Raw genomic sequence first — 12,381 nt, forward strand, 5'->3', positions numbered from 1 at the left:
ATGCAAACTACAAAAGAAATACGCCAATACGTCCAAAGTCAATAAATAAATTGTGCAAGTGGGAATTTACCGGTAGACCGGTTTTGGTCCAAAGGAATGGCGGGCGAAAAACACACAGTGTAGGTTGTATAGCTCCAGCAACGCACACTAACTCCGGTCCTTTCCACAACTGGTTGCGCCAACTGAGTGATTCATTTCAGCGGGACCTGGTCGGTCCTCTAAACAGCATTGTGCCCCTAACTCATATGATAGTGTAGTAGTATAGTGATAGTACAGACAGCACCCTGTCACTTGCTAACCACGCCAGTTCATACATGGGATCTGATGCCGAAGTGTTAGAACCAGATTAAATCTAATGTACTAGAAATAAGCTTAGGTATTTCATATTTTTTTGGTGGTGCAGGATAATGAACCTCCATAAGAAACACAAATGAGGCGTGTTAAAACTATCAGTGAAACTAATCATTTTCATGCAAGTGGTATTAGAAAATTTAGTTTCTTTAGCAATATAAACTTTGGGTTATCTGACTATTGTTTCTTGAGATTAACTGTTTGAAACTTGGTAGTAAACAATTTACTGTTCAATTGTTTAGAATAGAGAATAGTTTAGTTTTGTAAGCAGGATTTCTGTATTTAACAAAATAGTCATTCACAACATATTTATTACATTTACCTATATTACATTTACCTTTATTGTTGTTTCTCGGATGTTTTGACCTTTGCTATCTTCATTATCTCTAATGAAGAACATAAATGTTATTGTCTGTAGGTTTCAAATTTATGTACCGTATTTAATATTAGCTAAAAACTCGTCATGAATAAAAAAATACTGCACAACTTATTCTGCTCTGTCATGCACATGTAAAATGTTAACTGTGATAGTTTCTGTTTACTGTAATGATTTAAATAAAATGTTATGTAGTACATACAAAATATTTAAACACTGCCAAGAGATTTATTTACCATCATCATTAACGAATTTAATACCTAAAAATTGCTTTATCGACTGTTAAAAATGCAACAGCGTGATGTATATAACTTCGTTACTTCTTGAGTGATGTAAAGTTGAAAAAAACTCACTTGGTGATGTAATAAAACCCTTTTAAATAACATTGAGTGCTTAACTTAAAAAATATACCTCTATGGAGCCAACGACGTTCAACGCTAGAAATCAGCTGTGCGCTTGAATGTTATTGTTATGTTTTGAAGAATTTTCCTAACCTAGCTTTTGTTTGTAAATGAACGTTACTGTTAGAAGATGAGTGAAATGGATAATGAAAAATATTGTTTGTAACCTCCTGTACATTGTCGGGTCAGGTAAAATCTTGTACGTTACACGTTACGCAAGAGCGTGTTTACATCACTTCAGTAAGTTATGCAACTCGCTTCCGCTCGTTGCACAACATTCACCTGCTTGATGTAAAAACGCTCTTACTACACTTGTAAGGTAAATAGCTATTAAATATTGAAAAACTACAAAATATACAAAAATTTTAAATATTATGTACACAAAAACCATAAGTTTGTGAATAATCCTGAGAACAATTCATCAGCAGTTAGTTAGTTAGCAGTCAGTTAGGTTCAGAATATTCATCATTTTATACCATACATTCTTAACAATATAGTTATTTTACATTCTTATTTCTAGTTTAAATCAATATAAGACCACATTTTCCTTGTTTACTTTGACAGTTCAGTTATATCAATAAAGTGTTTATCTTATCAAATGTAAATGAAGTATTTGCCCCTGTGACATTAATTTTATCAAGTCTCTGATGCAGTTATGTTTTAGTGTGTCTATGAAGATCAAATTAATTTTAGGTTTGATATCAAGCAATATCAAAGTTGGTATACAGTTAGTGAGCTAGAAATATGTTATTTTATGTTTTAGTTTAGAAAAAACACAATTTTGTTTAGAGTATTCAGATTTCAGAAACTAGCAAAACTGGTTTAAATCCTTCCAAAATTTTAGTTTTACTTAATTTCAAATTATTACTTAACACCTAATCTTATTTCGGTGACATAATACAGGGTGTTTATAAAACAATGTCGGGATTTAAATGGTCTTTGCTCAGGGACTATTCAAGATATATAAATGATTTAAACATCAAATTGAAGGGAAAAGAACAAAGTTTTTTTCTCATACTTTGATACAATTCGGAATAGTTTGATGATAAAATTAAGATTTTCATTAATCTTATGAGAGGGTAAAACTGGCTAAGTCTGTACACTTAGGGCGATCGGCGGGTTTATCTGATGTCTTAAGAGAATCTTTTTAGACAAAAAGACTCTATCTTTTACAGATAACATCATGAAGTGTCGATTTTGGTATATTCAACTGAAGACTTCGTCGGTCAATAGATTTTTCCGTGCTTCTGATACAGAATTGTCGGATTTCTTCGACTGTTGTCACTTGTTTTTAGCCGGCCAGGTGAAGGTCTTTTCAAAACACTATGGTACCACAAAACTCATTAAACCAGCGTCAAATTTCATTATCATCAAGTAGATTTAAATTTAGTATAATTTAGAAATCCTTATATAATACGTGAAGGCGATTTCTACAAAACACTACTCCTCCGTTAATAATGGACAGATTTTTACAAAAGATGTGTCAAAATTAAGTATTTTTTGTGTAGACCACTTCGACTGTTATATACAGCTGTTCATAGTAAACACATGATGCACACAAGAGCTTTCCTATTCAGAGTGAGTTCATTTTCAGTTTCGATAACTGCTGTGGAGTGATTGGTTACATAAGCTTTAAATGACTCTTTTGACTGTTATTAGTTTTGATTGCCTGTAATTCTTTGAAATTGCACGAATTCGAGCAACAGGTGCACTAGTCTATATAAAATCTTTGCTGTGCCTTCTGTTGCGCCCTAAACATTGCACTGGCGACTAGGCGACTGGCGTCAGGCGTGTGACACGCAATAGGGGCCTACCACCCCACACCTATTTTGCGCATGCCAAGGTCAAAGTTTCCTCCTTTGCTACAGGGGAAACAAAATTTAATTATTTTAGACTCAATTTGACATATAAAATGTTTATTTTTTCAATTTGTTTATTTATTTCCAAAAAAAATACAAATTTACAAAACACATACAATTTAGCTACAAAAGCCATTCATGGCTTGTCTGCAGCAATTATTATAATTTTTGTTATTTCACAGTTCTTTTTTATTCAATCAGTCTTTTGTTTCCCTTGTTTTTATGTAAGTAAACTATATCATGACACAAAATATACCAAACCAATCATAGAATTTAAAGTAGTCAAAATTTTAACAATTATTTATAAACAATGAAAAAAGTAACAGTAATAAACAAGTTAAACAATTAATAAACTATTAAAAAAGTAATAATAATAAACATTTGGAACAGTGAACAGCAATGAAACACAATTATTTTAAACTCAGATCTAGATATAAATTCTTTAACTTCATCTTTAAAACTCTACAGTAACATATATTCCTCAGGTGTACCGGTAAACTAGTTAACAAGAATGGAACTAAAATTCCCTAGTTCTTTTAGAATATTAATAATTACTAGTGTACATGTTGCTCGAATTCGAGCAATTGCAAAGTGTTACAGGATTTATTTCAAAACGAATAATAGTCATATTTACAATGAGTTTAAAAGAGTCAACTCAAGGATTACCGGTGTGTAGGCTAACTCAGACCAAGTTTATCTTCGTTATTGATAAACCAAACCTAAAGCATTCCTGCCGGTTTTCTCCTTCTCAAAATACCTTGCTGTACCGGCAACACAGGTCATTGATAGAGGGCCAATTGTGAACGGAAAGTCGTGTTGGGGTAGTGTTGGGCCAGGGTCAGGTGCTGAATGTGTTGAGTTAAGGGGTTATATTATCTGTGGTTAAACACAGAAAACATATACTACTAACCTATTACGCGCCACTGTTCTGTAGTTGCGGTCGTTATCACGATTACGCCTCCTGTCTATGTTTCGTTGTCGTCGCATCGGAGGCATTTAGAAGAAAAAAAACAACAAATAAACAAATTATATCTACACAAAACAACGATAAATGCACAAATTTAAGTTACAATCATGCTAACACGATCCGTCATAGCGACACAAAACAACGATAAATACACAAATTTAAGATACAACCATACTAACACGATTCGTCTTGGGGGTTATGTTAAAACAAACTCAAATAGTAAATAAACGTACTCAATGTGTTTCATTGAATTGAAAAATAAATAACAGCAGTTAAATTATACAGCTGATCAAAATGTAAACAATTATGTTCTTCATAAGGATAACATGGGAACTTTCAAAGCCACTGGGGCAGAGCCCAAGGGACTTTTTCAAAAATAAAAGGCCAGTGAGAGACCAATGAGACGTCAATGGATAAAATCGGTTAAGAAATGGCGGAGGAGTTCAACCGACAAAGTTTCATGTAGCGTATTAATTATATAGATTTGTTGTTCTAGGCACAATAAAGAATTTACCTTGAATAGTATCCAAGTAATTACATTCTGTAGTTAGAAAAAAGTAATAAAAAGTAAGGAAATTCATTCAAAAAAGTTAGGATTATCTATCTTGTACGTGGTAATATATGGCTTACCAGTTTAGCCAAACATCTAAAGATAGTTACAATATGCTTTATTTATTCCCAAAAAATACAAATGTACAAAACACATACAATTAAGCTAAAAAAGCCATTCATGGCTTGTCTGTAGCAATTATTCAACTAACATCATTCAATATCAAGCAATAGGGCGATGCATTCTATGTGAAAAAACATACAGACAGCGTAGCGTAGCGCAGCGCAGCGCATGTTTTAAATCAAAACCGTGCATTGAAATGAGGTATGACATACTAGTAGCGTATTTCGGCGTAGCGTAGCGTAGCGCAGCGCAGCGTACGACCGAGGAACAAACTATTTTGTTTTCCTCAGAGCGTATTGGAGCGCATTCGACTGCAGACACGCTTAAGAGTCAATTCTAGTCTCTTTTCTGCACCAATTGGTCCCCTTCAATTAGTTGTAAGCTTCTCTCAATCATCCTTCACCAAACTAAATATGTAATCGAACGTTGTAGTCGACATTCTTACATAATTCTTAAACCGAGACTCGTGTTTCCTAAGGATTGGAAATACGATGTATTCACCATGCTTGTTCCTGCCTTTACACACTTCATGCACCCCGACACTTCTCCTACTGATCAAAAACTGCCACCTTAAGGTATTTTCGACAAAACTAATACGAGCCGTCTTCGACAGAGCCATCTTCTATACTGATGTACCCTATTAAGACCGTCTACAACCTATGTTGCGCTACGCTACGCTGCGCTCTCTGTGTGTATTGGACTACGCTGCGCTCCTATACGCTACGCTGCGCTGCGCTACGTTGCGCTACACTACGCTGTCTGTATGTTTCTACACTATGTTGTAGGTTTAGATATGTAAGACAAACAAAAATGTCAAAAGGAAGTCAATATTCAAACATTTGTCTTTAGCTTAGCTTATCAATATTTAAAATTTAAGTAGTTATACTGTACATAATCAAGTACATGGTTATTCAGCTATAATAAGATTTGGAATTTTTTACAAATAAACAAATATTTTCATTATATTATATTTTCATTTCCAGGATGAACACGGGCGACTATGTGACATTTAGATTGAATGGAAAAATTCAAAAAGGTATTTCTACCAATTTCAATAAATTATGTAAATTTGTTCAAAACAGCCTATTTCCTAACAAGCATACTTATACTGTACCGAGAGTCATAAAACAATGTGTGCATTTACATAATAATATTTTAGAAATAAGACCAAATGTAAAATCCTCTTGAATGCTGCTATCCTCCACACTTGTTTAAAAAGTCCTAAACCAAAAACAAAATTATAGTTGTGGAAGGCAAACAAATAGTTTATAAACAGATTGTTATATTCAGTTAAAGAGTTTAGCTAAATAAAGGAAACAAATACATTAGTATAGTAAACAACAAAACATCACCTTTTAAGGGTCTGACTTAGGGGAGGTACGAATGAGGCATTTAGTTCAAAATTTCTCCGTGAACAGCGCTGTAGTAGAGAGCACTTTGGCAATGAAGGTTTACTAATCGCAAAAATAGTTCTGTTCATAAAATAAAATTATAAATGCCTCAAATTCAATTTTATTATTTTTTAATTATAAAATTAAACTATCATAACCTAACCGAACTAACCAAACTTGCTGATAAAGAAATAATATAACAAAAGTTTAGTAATGGGAAAAATAATTCTGTTTATTAAATAAAACTAGAAATTGCTCAATTAAAATGTTATAATGACTTAATAATAAAATTAAACTGTAATAACCGAACCAAACCAACCAAACTTGCTGATAGTAAAAACATCTTGGACAAAAAGTTAATGCTACCAGCGAGATTTGAACCCGGGACCTACAGCATATCAGCCCGGCACGCTAACCATTAGACCACCGAGGCCTATGGCTATCTACCGTTTTGTTACGGAAATGGCGTTCCCACAGCTAAAAAGAAGCCCACAGCTGTCATCGTAGCCTCTTCTATACCTCCCCTGAGTAAATACCACCTTTTAAACTGGAGTGAATCAAGGCCCCACTAGAAAAAACAGGCCATGCTGCAGGATTCATGACGTCACACTAGTGGATAGATTTCATTGATAAATTCATTGCCATCGCCATTCCCATATGTTTTAGGTAAATAAACAAGCTGGCTGTTTGTAAGATTTTAATGGTAAGAGTTTAGTACAACTATCCACCACTGTGACGTAGTGTTGTGCTGCCCGCGCTGCAGCATGGCCTGTTTTTCCTAGCGGGAGGCCATCCTGCAGGATCCAAGACGTCACACTAGTGGATGGATTTGTTGATTCACTAAAATATCCCATATGTTTTAGGTAAATAGGCTGGCTATTTGTCAGATTTTCATGGTAAAATTTTAGTATAACTATCCAACACTGTGACGTAGTGTTGCACTGCCCGCACTGCGGCATGGCCTGTTTTTCTACTGGGTCCTTGAGTCCCAGCCTTAAAATATCTGTCTCTGTTCCATATAGCCATGATAAATATTTGAGGGAGTTTGTTTAACATATTTGCTGAAAGTTAATAAATGTAGCCAACCATAGACTTTTGGATGCTAAAGTAGACATGAAATCATACTTATTCACCAGCTATTAGATATGCATTACATGCACCTCACTGTTTAAAATGCTATTATCTATTTTCTCGCTGAGTTTTCTCAGTGGTAGTTGAGTGGCATAAGATGATACAGCTTACAATAAGTCATCTTAGAAGTTTAACTTGGTTAAAACGTTGACGTATCTGAAATAAAAAATTATATATCAGCACTCTGTTAGTAGCTCAATTCAAAAATGTTTTTTTTTTAATTCTAAAACTGCCTAAAGCTTTTACACTGGAAGGGAATGCGAATTAAATTTTGTTGGCCAGGAAGGATGTTTTCCATCTTGGAAAAAAACACTTGTTACAGGGGACTATTCCCCTGTAAGTAAGTAAGATACTTATTGTTCCCGCCCCAAACAATTAGCAAGATAATAGACAAATTTAACAAGATAAAATGTTGATTTGCACCACAGTAGGTGGCCTGGCAGGTGACACCACCTTGTTGACATATATCAGAGATGTGGCACATCTACGAGGCACCAAGTTTATGTGTCGGGAAGGTGGTTGTGGCGCTTGCATCGTCAATCTTAGTCTGACAGATCCTGCCACTGGAATGGAAAAGTCATTTGGTGTAAACTCGGTAAGGAACTCATAGTTTCTTCTAAAGTTATTTTACTCCTTTAGGACAAAAAAGAATCATTTAAAGCCTATAGGACATCATTCTGAGTCTGACTTTATTCTTTGTATGCTGATTTTGCCAAAGAAAATTTTGATGTAGTCTTAGTTGATAAATAAGAAGAATGTACAAGATTTTGTTGTTATTGTTGTTGATAGAGTTATTACCTTAAATAATGACACAGAATGGCGAAAAATGTTGTACACCACACAGGAAAAGATGTCTCATCTCAACCCTTACTAATTCTTAATTGTTCAACTTGAACTCCTTGTGGTTAAGGGACATTAGGCTAAGGAATATAGCTGTTTTAGATTGATGTGTTGTAAGACTAAAGTAGTTTTTTTTAAATAATTTAGGGTATAAAAGAAAAGTTGGTGTTCCAACTGGTGGACAATGGTTTGTCGCCCATCAATCACTTCCCTAGTTTGCATTGCAATGATTAAATATATAAATATTGTAGTGTTTATGGTGTTTAAATAGTATGAAAATCAAACTGCTGACCCTAACAATGCCACACAAGTAGTAAATCAAACAATGTGCTCCGTACATCTTAGAGAATCCTGTCAACCATAAGCAAAAATAACGCAAATAATAAAGCAAAAATATACAAGTTTTGACTGTTTAAGTTTGGGTAACTGAAATGGTTTATACATTTCTAACTATCATATTATCTTTTGGAAGTCATTTACAGCTCTATTTAAATAAAGAATTCAAAACAAAAACAACTGTGGGTTAGAATAACGTATACCGATTGTCATTGATAACAGCCATATAAATGTGAGAAAAAATTTAGTAATTTTTTAAATTGACATTTTTCACTTGGTTATTGTAAACAGTATAATCAACATCTTACAGTGTTTGTATGCAGTCTATGCATGCCAAGGCATGTCCGTAACCACTGTGGAAGGTATTGGAAACAGGAAGCAGGGCTACCACCCCGTACAAACGAGGCTGGCTCAGTTCTATGGCACCCAGTGTGGATACTGCACTCCTGGATGGGTCATGTCTATGTACAGGTATGTAATCCCTCTCTACACTAATCCTCACAGGACCAAACCTAGGTCCTTAAACATTAAATCTCGGTTCAAACAGACGACTATGTTATTGTGTACATATTTATCTGTACAAAATAAACTGTGTTATTCATAAAAGGAATACTATGATGGAAAATAACACCCAAAGTTATATTTTTATTTTGTACTGTGTATATTAATTTAATATTTGTATGCATTATATTAGCATTTTAAACGATTTTTGTAAGGAAACAGTACAAGCCTGTTATTGTTCCTGACTAGTGACAACCTTTTTGTTATCATCATTGATTGATAGCCTGATGATGAATGGCATCTTAAGTTTAAGATGCCTTCCCATAGTTATGGGAACAATATTGCTTGGAAGTTAACCAGGGACCTTCAGATTTGAAGGCAAGCACTATAACTACCCAGTCAATTTCACCAATTATTGTCATTACTGTATTATATATTTACGTTCCAAAGAACATATATTATTATTGTTATCTATATAAGCAGAAATGTTTCTTCAAAACTTTTTCTCAGCTCATGTGCATTGCAGGGAAAATCTATGCATACTGTTAGAAGGATATTTTCCTGTAGATGTTTTATTTACAGCTTGTGGTGAAAATAGAGAAGTCTTGTACATTACATATTTTGGTCGAGTTTTCGACCACTGGACGACCTCTAGTTATTATAAATACACACACATATGATAAGAACACAAATTATTTACGGGATTAATTATGATCAGTATTATGCATAGGCAAAAACTATCATAGTATATGATCTGTTATAATGTATATATATACTACTAAGTTACATGAGTAATCTAGCAAGTTATCATGTTGTAAGATGGAAAAACTGGTTACATAGGCTTGACGTGTATTTTTTGTACTTGACAATTTCCGTTTTCTCATGCTCATGTAATAGGAAGCAATGTGACCGTGTGGCGTGTATGATTTAACTTTTACTTTGAGTTTTATCTTAATAAATCTTATATGTTTTGTAGTTTTCACTACCCCAAGTGCCCAACATGATCAACCAGTATTTTAGTCTGTTGCAGTCAAACCCTGCAATGTCTATGAAGGAGATTGAAGAATCTTTTGGAGGCAATAACTGCCGATGTACCGGCTACCGACCGATACTGGATGCCTTCAAAAGTTTTGCTGCCGATAGTCCTGCAGAAGTGAGAGAAAGAATGGATGATATTGAGGTACAAATTCCCTTAGTGCAATATGTAGTCATACACAAAATATGTGTTGAAACTGTTTATGCTGTAATTGTAATAAAGGGCAATATTAAACTTTGCATAGGTAAATAAATAATAATGATTTAACTTATCAAAAAAATAGATCTTAATATTATGGTATATTTCAGGACTTGCTCAATGTTTGCAAAAAGAATGGAAAACCATGTCAAAAGAAATGCAACCTACATCTTCCTTCAATCGACTTTGAATGTGTTGAAGAAAAAGACGATTTAGAACGCTGCTTTGTAGAGTTAGCTCTTGCCCCATCCACAATCAGCCTGCATACCTTGGGTGGTGGAGAATGGTACAGGGCAACAACAGTTCGTCAAATACTTGAGATATTTTCTACGATCAAAGGGACGTACATGTTAGTCGGTGGAAATACAGCTCAAGGTAATCATTTTAATAAGGTAAAAATGATACCTAATCATTTACTCATTTCATTCATTTATTGTTAGGTACCATGTAATAAATTATCTGGGTAATATCTCACAAGCAATAGTTTTATCTGTAAAATACACCATGCCTCACCTTATCAAATCAGGTAATATAGTACAATTTAGCTGGGTAAATAATATGTTCACCTCTTTAGTCTTTCTTATAAAATCTTTCCAAGAAAAGTCTGTTAGCTTTGTGAAGTTATGAAATTAAACCCGACAACTGTCATTGATCTTTGTGCATTGATGATCATGATTCATCAATCGGTTGATCTTGGTAATAAAGTAACACAATGCAGTCAGCTAGACTGCTAGACTTACTAACAAAGTTTTATTGTAATCACAATCCGCTAGTCTTAAGCCCCGTTTACATGAGGCCAGATGGCGAGCAGGGCAGGTTACCTGCCCCAGGCAACTTGAAATATACTAGAGGCAGGTAACCTGCCCTGTAACCTCCCTGCTAACTGACCTGTGTAAACGTACGGCTTTAGTGATACATAGGAACCAATACTCACCCTACATTCATATTTATCTCTTAAACTGTGCACTAACACATACTTTGCTGTTTTAAATGTAATAATGAGTAGATAATATTTTTAGGTGTCTACCGAGTTAAGTATCCTCCGTCTCCTGAAATCTACATCGATATTAATGGTGTATCAGAACTGAAAAGACATCAATTTGAGGGTAACACTTTGGTCTTGGGAGCAAACATGACTCTCACGGACACCATAAAACTGTTCAAAGCAGTGGCTATTGAGAGACCAAGTGAGTTTAAATATCTCTCGGTATTGGCCAGACATTTGGATAAAGTAGCCCACATTCCTGTGCGAAATGTAAGTATTTTTTCAAAATATTTTTTACGCTTTCTGAGATTCACCAAAGAGTATGTAGTAATCCAAAGATAGTGAAGTAGTACTGTTATGGTACTGATTACGTGCTCAAACTAGTAGTGACCTAATGAGTGATAAAATAATATATGACATATAACAAGCTTATGAAATTATTTTACTGATTGCTTTCTATAGTAACAGTTACTCTAGGCACACACACTTCAATATATAACAGTCGATTAAAGTTCAAACAAACTTTTGGAAAACTATCTGATTGTTTGGCAAAACAAATCAACTACAGTAGACTCCCTCTTATCCGGTTACCTTTTAACCGGACATCGGTTCAACTGGACTACACTCGGCGGAAATGACATCTCTTTAACTGGAAAATTTTTATCAGCACATTGGTTTAACCGGACTAGATGGGCAGGAAGTGGACAGTACTAAAACGACTGTTCTTGTGGGAAAGATTTGAGACCAGTAATCATGTGTCTAAATACAATGCTCTCCTAAATTTAAGTTGAATATCACAGTAAATGGTCCGTTTTAACGAGTTTTTGGGGACGTCGGTTTAACCGGAAAAACTGTTATCCGGACTGGCCTCGGTCCCGAGGAGTCCGGATGAGAGGGAGTCTACTGTATGTCATTAAATGATTATGAATATAAAATCTAAATATGTACAATTCTATAACCACTGGTGGTTCAAGCTGTTTTTTTATATACAGAATGACTTTTTAGGTTTGGAGTACTGGCAAAGATACTATGGCAAAGAGTTTCTGAAGTCAAAAAATTAATAGTAATTGCTAGAAAGTAATTACTATCTTTACAATTTGTCACTCTCTATTTTATTAATTACACAAAAATATCTATTTCTTATAACACAGGTTGGAACATTGGCGGGTAACTTGTCCATCAAACATGACTGTCGTAGGTTTCCCTCTGATTTGTTCACAATATTCGAGACAGTTGGCGCTAAAGTGGTCATTGGTAAGATGTTTTCCTAATCTTAGCTATCAATATTATAAACTTTGTTATCAGGGCTTATGATGGTGGATTGATTGTAACTTTT

At 34.5% G+C, this 12,381-nt stretch overlaps 1 protein-coding gene across 1 annotated transcript; it reads left to right on the top strand.

Annotated features, from left to right (window-relative positions):
• Window positions 1-1,770: 1,770 nt before the first annotated feature.
• On the top strand, window positions 1,771-12,316 carry LOC129000554 (uncharacterized). The gene is made up of 8 exons (XM_054427516.1): window positions 1,771-1,844; window positions 5,611-5,663; window positions 7,578-7,744; window positions 8,636-8,796; window positions 9,847-10,006; window positions 10,171-10,435; window positions 11,080-11,315; window positions 12,197-12,316. Exons 2-8 carry the CDS (start codon window positions 5,612-5,614, stop codon window positions 12,314-12,316), a joined length of 1,161 nt encoding a protein of 386 aa, XP_054283491.1. The 5' UTR covers window positions 1,771-1,844; window position 5,611.
• Window positions 12,317-12,381: the final 65 nt, after the last annotated feature.

This window comes from Macrosteles quadrilineatus, unplaced genomic scaffold, assembly GCF_028750875.1.
Source record: "Macrosteles quadrilineatus isolate MER2022 unplaced genomic scaffold, UCM_ALF_1.0 Scaffold_8__2_contigs__length_117827958, whole genome shotgun sequence".
Taxonomy (NCBI): Eukaryota; Metazoa; Arthropoda; class Insecta; order Hemiptera; family Cicadellidae; genus Macrosteles; species Macrosteles quadrilineatus.